Source organism: Rhincodon typus, chromosome 35 (genome assembly GCF_021869965.1).
Source record: "Rhincodon typus isolate 14 chromosome 35, sRhiTyp1.1, whole genome shotgun sequence".
In the NCBI taxonomy this organism is placed as follows: Eukaryota; Metazoa; Chordata; class Chondrichthyes; order Orectolobiformes; family Rhincodontidae; genus Rhincodon; species Rhincodon typus.
Genome location: NC_063366.1, coordinates 2216563 through 2232605, shown reverse-complemented (window position 1 = coordinate 2232605; position 16043 = coordinate 2216563). Strand labels below are relative to the sequence as shown.

The 16043-nt window shown below is 42.3% G+C and overlaps 1 protein-coding gene across 3 annotated transcripts in view; it reads right to left on the bottom strand.

The window, feature by feature from the left end:
* Nucleotides 1–4361: 4361 nt before the first annotated feature.
* Nucleotides 4362–16043, bottom strand: part of LOC125481020 (zinc finger protein 271-like) — a 27764-nt gene continuing 16082 nt past the window's right edge. The window contains exons 1-2 of one of the 3 annotated variants that reach the window (XM_048616779.1): nt 12618–12976; nt 4362–10893 (exon numbers count right to left, since the gene is read on the bottom strand). In XM_048616779.1, coding sequence (XP_048472736.1) covers nt 7167–10406 — 3240 coding nt within the window. In that variant the 5' untranslated portion in view covers nt 10407–10893; nt 12618–12976 and the 3' untranslated portion in view covers nt 4362–7166. Of the gene's footprint in view, nt 10894–12617; nt 12977–16043 lie in introns of those variants that run through there. The other 2 variants (XM_048616780.1, XM_048616778.1) reach the window with 2 other exon arrangements.

Genomic DNA, 16043 nt, shown 5'->3' with positions numbered 1-16043 from the left:
CACCGAACCAGTTTTGTTTTTTCTGGTTTTGTATCTGATGGTTTCTTCACAGCCTGAGATGATGGCTCTCACAGCTCTTTTCAGGCTTCCTCCACTCCATTAAAATTAATCTTTGGAGATTTTTTACAATCGTTTTCTTATACACATGTACTCAGGGTTGAACTGTTCTTTACCAGCACAACACAAGTTCATAGTAATTTGATTGCCTGAATTCTACTCCACCTGTCTTTTCCATTGTCCTCACAGTGTTTGGGAAAATGGGAGTCTCGGAAGAGGAAAGAAAGTAGCCACAGTCTGCTTCTGGTCACTATCCAGTGTCCCTGCTGGAAACAGAGGGTATGTCACAATGGAGTCAGGAAAAAGAAAGGACTTACATCTGAATCCCCCAGCCGAGCAGACTAACACTCGCTGTGGAAAAAGTCTCTAACTGGGGAGTCAGCCCCTTCAGTGAAAGAAGAGATGGAGATGGAGAAAATCATGTTTCCTCTTCCTGTTTTACAGAAGATTTGCACTGTCAATGTGCAATTCAGTCATGTTTGAGGAGATGGCCTGTCCCTCCCTCTTTCACACATAGGACAAGACAGTATGCTCCTCTTTTAATCCACCCTATTCATTTGTCAATTCAAGCCTGGATAAGAATTATGAATCATGTCGAAGATTGTAAAATTATTGGCAAACATTTCACTTCTGATCTTATCATCATGATGAAGATGGTTTGACCTCACACAGGACCCTGAAGAACTCCTGCAGAGATGTCCTATATCTGAGATGTTTGACTTCCAAAAACCACAACCATCCTCCTCTGCGTCAAGTATGAGTGAAACAAAGAATATTCCACTTGATCCCCACTGACTCTAGTTTTGCTTGGGCTCCTTGATGCCACACTTGGTTAAATGCAGCCAGGACAAGGGCAGTCACTCTCACCTCACCTTTGGAATTCAGCTCCTTTATCCATGGTTGAACCAAACTACAAGTCTTCATCCCACTGGATTCGGAGATCAACAGGAGATGTTTGTTAGTCAGACTTGCACAGAAAGCAGGGAAAATACTATGTTTATTGTTCACCACTTGCATAGGAACTAGGAGTGGGAGCAGGCAATTCAGACCTTTGAGCCCACTCTGCTATTAAACAAATCATGGCTGATCTTATCCTGATCTTGACTCCAATTTTCTGCCTGCTTTATTCTGCTTTTTTAAATGAAACGTATCTCCTGTTTTCTTGAACTGCACTCTAGCACAGTAAGTTCCACAGATTTACAACCAACTGAAAGAAGTAATTTCTCCTCATCACAGTTTTAACCTACCTCCTGTCAATCTATATCTGTGTCAGCTTAGTTGATACTGTCCCACAGGGGGGACATCTTTCTAACATCCACCTTATCAATGCCCTTTCACATTTTATATGCCTCAATCAGATCGCCCCTCATTCTTCTGAACTCTAGCAAGTATAAACTCAAGCTATTCCACCACTTCTCATATGACAATGTTTTGATCCCTGGAAACAACCTCACGAACCTCGTCTGAACTGCCTCTAGGGCAATCACATCCTTCCTCAAATAAGAAGACCAAAACTGGACACAATACACTAAATGTGCTCTCACCAATGCCTTGTATAAATTTAACAACACTTTATAATCCAGTCTTTTAGCAATAAAAGCCAGGATTCCATGTCTTTCTTATTATATGCTGCACATGCATACCTACACTCTGCGATACATGCACAAAGACACCCAGATCCTTCTGCTTTGATGCACTTTGAATCTGCTTGCCATTTAATCACTAATTTTCCCATCTATTTTTCCAGCCAAAATTGACCTCCTTGCACGAATCCACATTGAACTCTATCTGCCAAGTTCTGGCCCATTCCCTTAGCCTATCAATATCCATCTGTAAAATCTTTATCTGCTCCTCACAGACTGCTTTCCTGCCTATTTTAGTAACATAGTGAATTCTGCTCTGTTACACTCTGTCCCAGTTTGTAGATCATTTATATAGATTTGAAATAGTTGAGGTTTGAGAAGTGAAGCCTGTGCCAGCCACCAGTTACAGTTCCCCACCCAGAGAACATAGAACATAGAACAGTACAGTACAGTACAGGCCCTTCAGCCCATGATGTTGTGCCAAACTTTTATCCTAATCCTAAGGTCTATCTAACTTCCACCCCTACATTATACTATTATCCATATGCCTATCTAATAGCCGCTTAAATGTCCCTAATGAGGCCAACTCCACTACCCTCTCCGGCAATGCATTCCACGCCCTGACCACTCTCTGAGTAAAGAACCTACCTCTGACGTCTACCCTATATCTACCTCCACTCACTTTAAAACTATGCCCCCTCACAATAGCTACCTCCACTCCAGGAAAAAGTCTCTGGCTGTCCACTCTGATCATTTTGTACACCTCTATCAAGTCACCTCTCATCCTTCGTCGCTCTAAAGAGAAAAGCCCTAGCTCTCTCAACCTTTCCTCGTAAGACGTTCCATCCATTCCAGGCAACATGCTGGTAAATCTCCTCTGCACCTTTTCCAACGCTTCCACATCTTTCGTAATGAGGTGACCAGAACTGGACACAATACTCCAGATGTGGCTGAACCAGGCTTTTGTATAGCTGGAGCATAACTTCACGGCTCTTGAACTCAATCCCTCTATTAATGAAAGCTAACACACCATACACCATAAGGACCCATTTATTCCGATCTTCTGCTTTCTGTCTGTCAGTCAATCCTCTATCCAAGCCAATACTCTACCCTTAACCCCTTGGGGTCTAACACTTGAAATCAAGGTGAAGTTCAAGCTCAGTTAGGCTAATGTAATGGAATAGCAACTGGAGGATTTACCTCGTTTGAAGCAAGTGGTCCTCAGAGAGCTTTGTGGCAGGAAACAGTCAGCAGAACTAGCTTGAAAGTTGTGAGAAGGCAACCTGGACATGAAGCTGAGACATTCAAAGTCCTGAAGTATTAAAAAAAAGTTGGAGTGCCACATAGCGATAACACTCATCAAAGAATTCCCAGAAAAGTATGAACTTGGATAATAGCCAGAATACTGAGGAGAATTAAAGTGAATGCTAGAGGTTTGTGGCATTTCTTTTGGGTGGTCTCTAAACAAATGAATACTTTGAAGATTCTTGTAATGCATTGGGAATTGATAAGGAAGAACTAGAACTCTTTGTAGTAGTTATAAAATATAGTACATATATATTGTGTGCTGTCTTTACTGTTTCAGGTAGTATTGCTTGACCTTGTTTAAGAAGTGTGGAATATTTTGGTGTCAATCTGTCAGTTAATCCTGGAATGTTGGGATTTCTGTCTAAGCATTAATGACCTCAACAGGATCAAAACACAGTGATAATGACTGATAATGTTCTCACAAGAGTGACAACACATTCAAAAGAGCTTCCTTCACTGGAAATTGAGTTCACATGGCACATATACATGCAAGTTAACTTAAAAATACAATATGTTTTTTTTTGCTTAGGGAAACATTCGACTCCATACAAACTGGTAATGATACAACACTGATTTTAAAAAAAAAAACACGCACTAGGCCACTGTGACAATGGCCAATATATTCTGTTTAGGACATCTGAGTATTTCAATGAACAACAACAGACAATGCTGATAAATCACTTTGTTTGAGTGAAACAAAAATTAAATTTATGATGAGATACAAATCCATAAAGAAGATTTGAAACACAGCAGGCAAAAACAACACTGATCTCACTCAAAACTTTGAATGAACCAAAACAACAAAACATTTTTCAATGACTGAAGATTTTTTTTTCCCAGAACAGGAAATGAATTTTCGATGACTCTAACACGCATAGGCAACTAAAGCACAATCCAAGCCCGACTGATAATCTTAGATTTGTTTCCAGTGTAATTCCTAGCACAGTCTGCATCATTTGGTCATATGTTGTCTTAAGTCTTAACTTGGCTAATAGCTGGAACACTTAGGAGAATTAAAGTGAATGCTAAAGGGTTGGGGCATACCTTTGGGATGATCTCCAAACAAGTGAATATTTTTGAAGATTCTTGTGTTACATAGGGAACTGATGAATCAAAAGTAGAAAGAGACCTTGGAGTGCAGGTTCATAGTTCCTTGAAGGTGGAGTCACAGATAGACACGGTATCAAGAAGGCATTTGGAACACTTGATTTTATTTGTCACTGTGTCAAGAAAAGAGTTAGAATGACATGTTTTGGCTGTACAGGACGTTGGTTAGGCCTCTTTTAAATTACTACATTTAATTCTGGTCTCCCTTCTATAGGAAAGATGATGTTAAATTTTGAAAGGATGCAGAAAAGATTTACAAAGATGTTCCCAGGGTTGGAGGGTTTGACCTGTAGGGAGAAGCTGAATTATCTGGGTCTATTTTCCCTAGAGTATTGAAGGTTGATGGGTGACCTTACAGAGGTTTATAAAATGATGAGGGGCATGGATATGGTGAATAGCTAATGTCTTTTTACCCAGAGTAAGAGAGTCCAGAACAAGAGTGCATAGGTTAAGGTGAGAGAGGAAAGATGTAAAAGGGACCTAAAAGAGGGTGGTGTGTGTATGCAATGAGCTTCCACAGGAAGTTGAAGGCTGGTATAATTACAACATTTAAAAGCCACCTGGACAGGTATGTGAATGGGAAGGGGTTAGAGGGATATGGACAAACGCTGGCATATGAGGCTAGATGAATTTTTGCACATCTTGAACGCCCATGTGAAGCTTTTTATGAACAGCCTTCTTTATTCTCTGCAGTCCAAATTGCTGCAGTCAAACTCTCACTGCTGTAGTTTGTGGAGGGCTCAAATGGCACAGCTCAAATGGCATTGACTCCTTGTCAATGACAGACTATTAAGAGTGGCTGTCAAGATCTGACAAGTGCACAACATATTCCAGAGTCTCTACTTCAATGTATATGGGAGGTGGAATATTTGGCTCAGAGATGTGGGTTGGTGAGGTTTATTTTAGCCTTATTCAAAGACAGCCAAGTTTCTTGCATGGAGACTTGAAGAGAATGAGAATGGCTGCAAATTTTTCAGAGAGTGGGCAACAATACAGCAGTCATCTACAAATTGTAGATTATGTGTATATATGTGATCAGTTTAGACACAGAGAAACCTGAGGTAAATGAGTTTCTTATCAAGATGTTATTTAATACTGATACCAGAGGATCACTGATCGTTGAGGAGGTAAATAGTGACTGTTAGGATGACTGTAAATAGAATGGGAGCTATCACACAGCCTTGCTTGATACCAGTCTGGATTTCATCAACTTCTGTTTCAAATCTCCCACTCAAGAGAGTTACAGTCATGAAGCAATTGCAGGATTGGGATGAAGTTCTTGGACATCCAAACCATGAAAGCACAATCCACAGTGCTTTCTGATTTACTCAGTCAAATGTTTGGTGAAATTGAATTTGCTTTATTGTTGCATATACTCAAATGAGTACAGTGAAAAGTCCATATGTTGCTACTTGCAGTTGCAAAATCTTAGAAAATAGGGAAATAAAATGTCCAGGATTACAGAAAAAAAACGTCCAGAACAGCAGTCTTCCAAGCCATACCAAGCTGGCACCAAACATCCAGTCTGCCCTGGCTCCTGACCACATCGAGCTTCACCTTGAAGGGCATGAGGCTGGGAGATTGCTCTTGTATTGCCTCAAGACTGGGAGACCACATTGAGGCCATGCCAGGCCAAGAGGACACCACACGGAGGGCTGCCCCACCAGGAGGCTGCCATGGGAGGTTGCTACACCATGCCAGGAGGCTTGCCATGCTGGGAGGCCTTCAGCTCATGACCAATCTGCAAAATGTTCACACATCTAAATCAATTCCCAAACTGTAGGGTTGAAATAAAGCTGTACTAAACTCCACTGCCCAGGTCATCTGGTTTGAGCATCGTCGTCACCAGGATTGGCTCAGTGAACATGATGCTCAAATGTGTGGCCTCCTGGAACAAAAGCAATCAGCCTTCATTGCAGTCAGAACAACCCAAGGTCACAACTCAACAAGGCAGCATTTCAACAGTTCAAGGCTGACACCCAAAGATAAATCCAGAAGGTAAAGGACATGTTGGGAAAGAACAGCCTGAGATATCCAACAATATGGTGATCACTATGATGTACAAATCGTTTTTGAAGTTACCACAGCCATCTGTAGCCTGACAGAATCCCCTTCCTTCACAGGATGACAATGACATCTGTTAATGCTGGAGAGATCATTTTGAACAACTTGTCAACCATAAATCCATAGGGACAGGTTATACCCTCCAATCTATCACAAAGTGCCCTGTGATAGAATCCAGGGGTAAGTCACTATCGATGGGAGAGCTGCACCAACCAAGCAAACAGATGAGAAACAAAGCCTGAAACCCAGTGTTATTCCAGATCAGCGTGACAAAGCTGGTCAATGTTTGTTCATATCAAGACTCCATGAACTCATCCTATGTATATGGCAGGAAAAAAAGGACTTCCCTGACTTTCTGAAATCAGAAATGTGGTAATTAATTCAGCTGAAAAAAAAAGTGGGATAACTTACAATGTGGAAACTATAGATGTACTTCTCTCTTGATCATAGCAAGAAAATCCTGACACACATTCCCCAGTATTAGCAACCATCTTTGACTGAGAAAATTCTCCCACAATGTGACATTTGTGCATAAGCAGGAGTTTCTATATACATATTCATGTCTTCATTTAGTGATGTTTGGTGATCTGGTCAAAGGTTAAACCGAAATCCTTGACCCAATTGGATTGATGGTCGGAGAGGTTTGAGGCAGTCACTGCTGAGACAGGCAGTACTGTAAGAATGACAAATCTCTTGTTTGAACACTAGATAGGAAACAACAGTCAATTCTCAGTGCAACAGAAGGAGATTATCTGGATCCAAGACAGTGTGAAGACATCCTCTGTGAGACAGGAAGAGGAGGTGGTACAATCCAGGCACACGTCACACTAGAAGGATTTGATGTCCGCGTGGGTTCACTCATGTTCCAGGCCAAGTGTATGAAGGCTTTACACAGAATTCAGACCAATAGAGATTCTTTTAAATGTTTTGATGGATCAGGAGATACAGTGACTATATAAAAGCCTTGTCATACACCACATACCTGAATTGTTTGTCACCAGTCAGGGTTCTCTGAAGCTCAGGTTGGAGATGTCGGTGAAAGCTTTGTCAAACAATCACACCTGAAGAGACTGTTACCTTCTGATTCCTCTCATGTCCCAGTAGGTTTGAAGAAGTCACAAAACTTTTATTGCAAACCTCCCAACTGAATATTTCCACACTTTGTGATTCCTCTGATGGAGCAGGGGTTTTGAATAACAGTTTATTACCCACCTCATACATAAACAATTTCTCTCCTGTGTGAGTTTGTTGGTGTTTCTGAAGCTTGGATGACTCTGAGAATGATTTGTTGCATTCCTTGCACCTGTAAGGTTTTACCCATGTGTGAATTTGTTGATGTCTATGGAAGTGCGATGAATCTGAGAATGATTTTTCACAAACTTTGCATGTGAATGGTTTCTCCTTTGTATGAATGCGTTGGTGTCTGCGGAAGTGTGATGAATCTGAGAATGATTTTTCACAAACCTTGCATGTGAATGGTTTCTCCCCTGTATGAATGCGTTGGTGTCTGCGGAAGTTCGATGAACGTGAGAATGATTTGTCACACACCTCACATGTGAATGGTTTCTCCCCTGTGTGAATGCGTTGGTGTGTTTGAAGCTTTGATGACTCTGAGAATGATTTGTTGCATTCCTTGCACCTGTAAGGTTTTACCCCTGTGTGAGTTTGTTGATGTCTGCGGAAGTTCGATGAACGTGAGAATGATTTTTCACAAACCTTGCATGTGAATGGTTTCTCCCCTGTGTGAGTGCATTGGTGATTACGGAGATCTGCTGACCATGAGAATGATTTGTCACACAGCTGACATGTGAATGCTTTTGCCCCTTCGTGAATTGCCCGATGTTTTACTGAGCCCGATAATTGTATAAATGTCTTGTTACATGCCTCACCTGTGAACATTTTCTCGCCAGTGTCATTGTGTCCGAAATTCACGAGCATAGATGACATCGCAAACACTTCACACTTGAATGGTTTCTCCCCTGTGTGAATTTGCTGGTGTCTCAGGAGGTCTGATGTCTCTGAGAATGTTTTATTACACACTGTGCACATGAATGGTTTCTCCCCTGTGTGGATTTGTTGGTGTTTTTGAAGCTTTGTTGAGTCTGAGAATGACTTGTTGCATTCCTTGCACTTGTACGGTTTCTCCCCAGTGTGAATTTGTTGGTGTCTGAGGAGGTCCGATGACTGTGAGAATGTTTTATTACACACCATGCACATGAATGGTTTCTCCCCTGTGTGAATTCGTTGGTGTCTTCGCAGCTTCGATGAGTGTGAGAATGTTTTTTCACACATCTCACACATGAGTTGTGTCTCCCCTGTGTGAATCCTCTGGGGGAGCAAGAATCTTGATGAGTCAGAGAGTGATTTGTTACACAACTCACGCGTGAATGTTTTTTCCCTTGTGTGAGTGCGTTGGTGTCTGCGGAAGTGTGATACATCTGAGAATGATTTTTCACAAACTTTGCACGTGAATGGTTTCTCCCCTGTGTGAACGCGTTGGTGTCTGCGGAGGTGCGATGAATCTGAGAATGATTTTTCACAAACCTTGCATGTGAACGGCTTCTCCCCCATATGAATCCTCTGGTGGAGCAAGAGTCTTGTTGAGTCAGAGAGTGTTTTGTTGCACAGCTCATGCATGAATGTTTTTTCCCTTGTGTGAGTGCGCTGATGTCTGTGGAAGTGTGATAAATCTGAGAATGATTTTTCACAAACCTTGCATGTGAATGGCTTCTCCCCTGTGTGAATGTGTTGGTGTCTGTGAAAGGTTTCTGACTCCAAGAATGTTTTTTCACACACCTCACACATGAAAGGTTTCTCTCCTGTGTGAATTTTTTGGTGTTTACGTAAGTTCCATGAACGTGAGAATGATTTGTCACACACCTCACATGTAAATGGTTTCTCCCCTGTGTGAATTCGTTGGTGTATGCGGAGCTTTGATGACTGTGAGAAGGTTTTTTCACACATCTCACACATGAATGGTTTCTCCCCTGTGTGAATTCGTTGGTGTATGCGGAGGGTTGATGAGTCTGAGAATGATGCGTCACACACCTCACATGTGAATGGTTTCTCCCCGGTGTGAATTCGTTGGTGTCTTTGCAACTTTGATGACTCCGAGAATGTTTTGTCACACACCTCGCACATGAATGGTTTCTCCCCCGTGTGAATCCTCTGGTGGACCAAGAGTTTGGATGAGTCACAAAATGATTTGTCGCACCACTCACACACAAATGGTTTCTCCCCTGTGTGAATGCGTTGGTGTCTTTGAAGCATTGATGACTCTGAGAATGATTTGTTACATTCATTGCAACTGTAAGGTTTAATCCCTGTGTGAATTTGTTGGTGTCTGCGGAAGTTTGATGAATGTGAGAATGATTTGTCACACACCTCACATGTGAATGGTTTCTCCCCTGTGTGAATTCGTTGGTGTGTTTGAAGCTTTGATGACTCTGAGAATGATTTGTTGCATTCCTTGCACCTGTAAGGTTTCTCCCCTGTGTGAATGCGTTGGTGTCTGAGGAGATTTGATGACTGCAAGAATGTTTTATTACACACTGTGCACACGAATGATTTCTCCCCTGTGTGGATCCTCTGGTGGAGCAAGAGTCTTGAAAAGTCAGAGAATGATTTGTCCCACAGGTCATGCGTTAAAGATTTTTCCCTCGTGTGAGCGTGTTGGTGTTTGCGGAAGTGCGATGAATCTGAGAATGATTGTTCACAAACCTTGCATTTGAATGGTTTCTCCCCTGTGTGAATGCGTTGGTGTCTGCGGACATGTGATGAATCTGAGAATGATTTTTCACAAATCTTGCACGTGAATGGTTTCTCCCCTGTGTGAATGCGTTGGTGTCTGCGGAAGTGTGACGAACCTGAGAATGATTTTTCACAAACACCGCATATGAATGGTTTCTCCACTGTGTGAATTCGTTGATGTGTTTGAAGCTTTGATGACTCTGAGAATGATTTGTTGCATTCCTTACACCTGTAAGGTTTTAGCCTTGTGTGAATGCGTTGGTGTCTGCGGAAGTTCGATGAACGTGAGAATGATTTTTCACAAACCTTGCATGTGAATGGTTTCTCCCCTGTGTGAATGCGTTGGTGTTTACGGAGATCTGCTGACCGTGAGAACGATTTGTCACACACCTGACATGTGAATACTTTTGCCCCCTTGTGAATTGCTCGATGTTTTACTGAGCCCAATGATTGTACAACCTCCTTGTTACGTGCCTCACCTGTGAACATTTTCTCTCCATTGTCACTGTGTCGGAGATTCATGAGCATAGATGACATTGCAACACTTCACCCTTGAAAGGTTTCTCTCCAGATCACTTTCCTTCTGTTAACAATTTTGCAACAATTCCACTTTGTGTGTTAGGAGATCATATGAACTTCCTTCCAAACTTCACACTTGAGCAGCTGTAACCTGCAGGACTGAGTCTGTGGTCCATGAGGATTGATAAATGATTGAAGCTCTCACCACACTTTAAGCAACTCACACTTCTTCCCAGCCTCGTCCAAATTCTCACCTCCGAGTCATCAGAAAGTTTGGTGCTAATGGAAGGCTCCACACCACTGACCAGTTTCAGATCTGATGATATGTCAAAGCTCCTCTGACCTGAGCGATGGTTTCACTGCTCAGCCTGCTCTGTGTTGAACACAGCTGTGAAGGGATTGGATGTCTTCCCACAGCTGTGCAGTTGTTCTTTGGGTGATCTTCAGGATCTATCTACGATATCTATCCTCTCTATACTGCCTGGTGCTGCACAATGCAATCCTTCTGTAAAACAGGAAATAGAAACATGATTTTTTTTTCCCAATTCCCTCTACCTAGTTGTTGAAGGTGTGGACTCCTCAGTTCTTTCTTATTATCTATTCATAGGGTCTGAGTGTCACTGCTTAGGCCAGCATTTCTTGCCCATCTGTTACTGTCCTGGAGAAGGTAGTGGCAATGATCTGCCTTCTTGAACTGCTGGAGTCCATGTTATGTAGGGATACCCAAGGTGCTGTTATGGAGTGAGTTCCAGGAATTTGACCCAGAGACACTGAAGCAGCAGTGATATATTTCCAAGTCAGGATGATGTGTGGTTGCTCTCATCCATGCAGTGGAGAATATTATATCAGACCCCTGACTTATAGAGTCATAATCATTCAGCACAGAAGCAGACCCTTCAGTCCAACAAGTCTACGCCAACCAAGTCTCTCAAACTAAACTAGTCTCACATGCTTGTGTTGCCCAATTCCCCTGCAATGCTTTCCTATTTGTCTATCTATTCAAATGTCTTTTTAATGTTGTAACTGTACCTTCATCTATCACTTCCACTGTCAGTTCATTTCACAAACCACCCTATATGTGAAATTGCCCCTCAGGTCGCTTTTAAATCTTTCTCCTCTCACACCACAATCATGCCCCTAGTTATGAACTCCATCCACCACCCCCACCTCGCCCCAGGAAAAGCCCTTCACAATTTAACTTATTTCTGCATCTCATGATTTTATAAACCTTTATATGGTCACCCCTCAACCTCTGACACTCCAGTGAAAATGTCCCAGCATATCTAGCCTATCCTTATCACTCAAAACCCCCAAGTCCCGGCAATATCCTGGTAAATCTTTTCTGATCACTCTCTAATAACATTTTTCCCGTGACAGGGTGACCAGAATTGATACATAGTCCTTCAAAAGTAGTGTCACCAACATCTTGCACAATCTCAAAATGACGTCCCACTACCTATATTCAATGGTCTGAACAATGGAGGGAATCATACTAAATATCTTCTTAACCACCCTGTCCACCTGTGATACAAACTTCAAACAACTGTGTCTCTGAAAAGCCCCTAGGTCTCTGATTGAAAACACCACCCAGGGCTCTACTATTAACTGTATTAGTCCTGCGCTTGTTTGTTTTACCAAAATGGAATACCTCGCATTTATCCAAATTAAACTCCAACTGCCAGTCCTCAGCTCATTGGTCCAATTTTTCAAGGACTCCTTGTAATCTTAGACAACCTTCTTCCCTGTCTACTTCCCCACCAACTCTAGTGTCATCCTTACTAACCATGCAAGCTTACTAACTATGGTTCCTAAATTTTCATTCAAAATGTTTAAACAAATGACAAACAAAAGTGGACCCAGCACTGATCCCTGTGGAACACCACTGATCACAGGGCTTCAATCTGAAAAACAACCGTCCACCACCACCCTCTGTCTCCTACTGTAAAGCCAAATTTGTATCCAATTAGGAAGATCTCCCCAAATCGCACGTGATCTAACTTTACGAAATTATTCTACCATGTGGAACCTTGTTGAAAGCTTTAAAAAAATCCACGTATACAATGTCTACTGTGCCCTCATCAATCTTTTCGGTTATGTCCTCAGAAAACACAACTAAGTTTGTGAGACACGATTCCCAGGCACAAAGCAATTCTGACTTATCCATTATCAGCCCTTGCCTCTACAAATTCATGTAAATACTATTTCTCAGAGTTCCCTCCAGCAACTTACCCACCATTGATGTCAGACTCACAGGTCTATAGTTCCCAGGCTTCTCCTCACAGTGGCCAACCTCCAATCGTCTGGAACTTCACCCGTGACTGTATATGATACATTATCTCTAACTTCTTACAGCGTCCTTGGATACACTTGGTCAGGTCCAGGAGATTTATCCACCTTCATGTTTTTTAAGATCTCTGGCACTTCTGTAATGGGGACTGTTTTCAAGACATCAATATTTATTTCCCCGAGTTCCCTCGCCTCCATTTCTTTCTCCACAGTAAAACCTGATTCTCCCATCTCCTGTGGTTCAACACACAGATGATCCTGTCGATCTCTACGGAGCCCTATTGTCTCCTGAGTTGTTCAGAAAGTACTTGTGGATTCTCTTAACTAAATCATCCAAAGCTATCTCATATCCCCTTTTTACCCTCCTGATTTCCGTCATAAGAATGCTCCTACACTCCTTATACTCTTCAAGAGATTCACTCAATCCCATGTTGTCTATACCTAATATATGACTCCTTCATATTCTTGACCAGAGCCTCAATATCTTTATTCATCCATCATTCCTTACTCTTAACAGCCTTACCCTTCACTCTAACAGGAACATAATCTCTCTGAACTCTTGTTATCTCACTTTTGAAAGCCTCCCACTTGCCACTCGTACTTTTACCTGCAAAGTCAACTCCAGTCAACTTTTGAAAGTCTTTGTCTATTCCAAATAAGAACCTTAACTTCAATACAACATAGACTAGATAGAATCCCTACAGTGTGGAAACAGGCCACTTGCCCCGACAAGTCCTCATCAACTCTCTGAAGAACATCCAACCCAGATTCACTCCCCTACCCTGTAACCCTGCATTTCCCATGGCTAATCCACGTAATTTCACATCCCTGGACATTATGAGCAATTTAGCATGACCAATCCACCTCACCACTAAACACGTTTGGACTGTGGGAGGAAGCTGGAGTACCCGGAAGAACCCACACAGACACAGGGAGAATGTGCAAACTCCACACAGACAATCACCCGAGGCTGGAATCAAACCCGGATCTCTGGCACTGTGAGGCAATAGTGCCAACCACTGAGCCACCGCGCCGCCCACAGGCCCATCCTTTTCCATAACTATTTTAAAACAATTAGAATTATGATCACTCATCCCAAAGTGCTCTCTCACTGACACTTCAGTCACTTGCCCTGCCTTATTTTCCAAGAGAAGGTCAAGTTTTACTCCTTCTCTAGTAGGAACATCTACATATTGATCAAGACAATTTTCTGAATGCATTTAACAATTTTCCCAAGCCCTTAACACTATGGCGGTCACAGTCAATATTTGGGAAGTTAAATCCACTACTGTTACAACCCTATTATTCTTGCATATATCTGAGATCTCTCTACATATTTGATCCTCAATTTCCCTGTGTTGAGGGGCCTATAGGACAATCCCATCAAAGTGATTATTCACTTCTTACGATGCCCTTGTAGACGGTGTACAGGCTTTAGGGAGTCAGGAATTAAGTTTGTTGCATAATTACTAGCTTCTGAGCTGGACTTATACCCACAGTATTTCCATGGATAGTCCACTGCAGTTTCTGGTTAGTGGTAACCCTGGGATGTTGATAGGTGGGGATTCGGTAATTCTAATTGCATTGTAATGTTAAGATGTGATCAGTTAGCTTCGCACATACAGGAAGGAGACAGCCCACTGAAAATGAGACACAGCCTGAGGGAATATATTGTTCAGGGAATTTGGAGGCAAGATGGAATTTGGTGCAGAGGGGAAGCTTTTTGCTTTGTTACTTCAGGCTATGTAAGATTTTTCCCACAATATAAACTGAAGACCAGGATCAGGGGCCCAGCACAAAAGAGTGACATCAAAGGTAAACTGTAAGCTCATTGGTTAGTGATGACTGTGCATCTGACTATCTATTATAAGTTGCTTTCATATTGAAGATAAACAGGGGAAATATTTACAGGCTACAAATCAAAAGACAAATATGAAATTTTGAAACATCAAATTAAGAACTATGTAATTAAAATGGAGATGGGGCCAGGCGATGTGTTGTACCTGCACGATGTGGGAGCTGGTGGACGCTATTGTGGTTCCAAGTGACCACATCTGTAGTAACTGTTGGTTGCTTGAGGAACTCTGGCTCAAAGTTGATGAGCTGCAGTCTGAGCTAAGAACACTGTGACACATCAGGGCTGGGGAGAGTTACCTGGATGCTATATTTCAGGAGACAGTCACATCACTTAGATTAACTTCCTCGAATTTTGTCAGGCATGGAACGGTTTGACTATGTATCAGGGAGGTCGAGGGATCCAGGAGGTAGTGCTGAAGGAGCGTCAGCCCTTTAGCATGTTTAACAGATTTGAGATTCATGCTCCCAATGTGGATGAGAGTGTGAGCAGCTGGGAAGATGGGCAAATTGACCATTGCATCGTGGAACAGGGAGCTATTCGAGAGCAGGGAGAAAACAGAAATGTTGTTGTAATCGGGGGTAGTATAGTCAGGAGATTAGACACTGTTCTCTGTGGCCAGGATCGAGAGGCCTGAAGCCTGCAATGCCTGCCTGGTATATAGGTTCAGGATATCTCATCTGGGCTGCAGAGGAACTTGGAGTGAAGGGAAAGATCCAATTGTTGTGGTTCACATAGGTACCAAACATACAGATAGAAACAGGAAAGAAGTTCTGCTGAGGGAATATGAACAGTTAGGGGCTAAATTAGAAAGCAGAACCCTGAGCCATCAGCAAATTGGCACAAGGTCAACAAAATTAAAGAGGTAAAGCATGGCTGAAATACTGGTGTGGGAGAAACAGGTTAGAATTCATGGGACAGTGGCATCAGTACTGGGGAAGCAGGGAGCTGTTCCAATGGGACGGGCTCCACCTGAATCATGCTGGGACCAGAGTCCTGGTGAACCACATAACTAGAGCTGTGGATACAGCTTCAAACTAAATAGTGGGGGGATTGGTTCAGTTCCATGGAAAATTATGGACAAAGTTAAAGGGGGGAGGGCTGAGCAGAGGCTAATGTTTCCAGAAAAACTAATAGGACAGAGAGTATGGAACAGGTCAGGAATCTAATTTCAGGCACAGAAGAAAAGCGACAGTCTTGGGGAGGGCTTGGAATTCAATTCAATTTATGAAACGAGGTAATTGAGCTTGTAGCACAGATTGAAATTGACAGATACAATGTTGTGGGTATCACAAAGACCATGGCTGGAAGAAAATCAGGGCTAGGAACTAAATATTAAAGGAGACACATCCTATCATAAAGATGGGTTGCTTGTTAGTAAGAAATGAAATTAAATCAATACCAAGAAGTGACATCGAGTCAGAAGGTGTAGAATTTGTGTGAGTAGAGTTGAGGAACTGCAAAGGAAAACATACACTGATGGGAGATAACAAGGTGTGGAGCTGGATGAACAC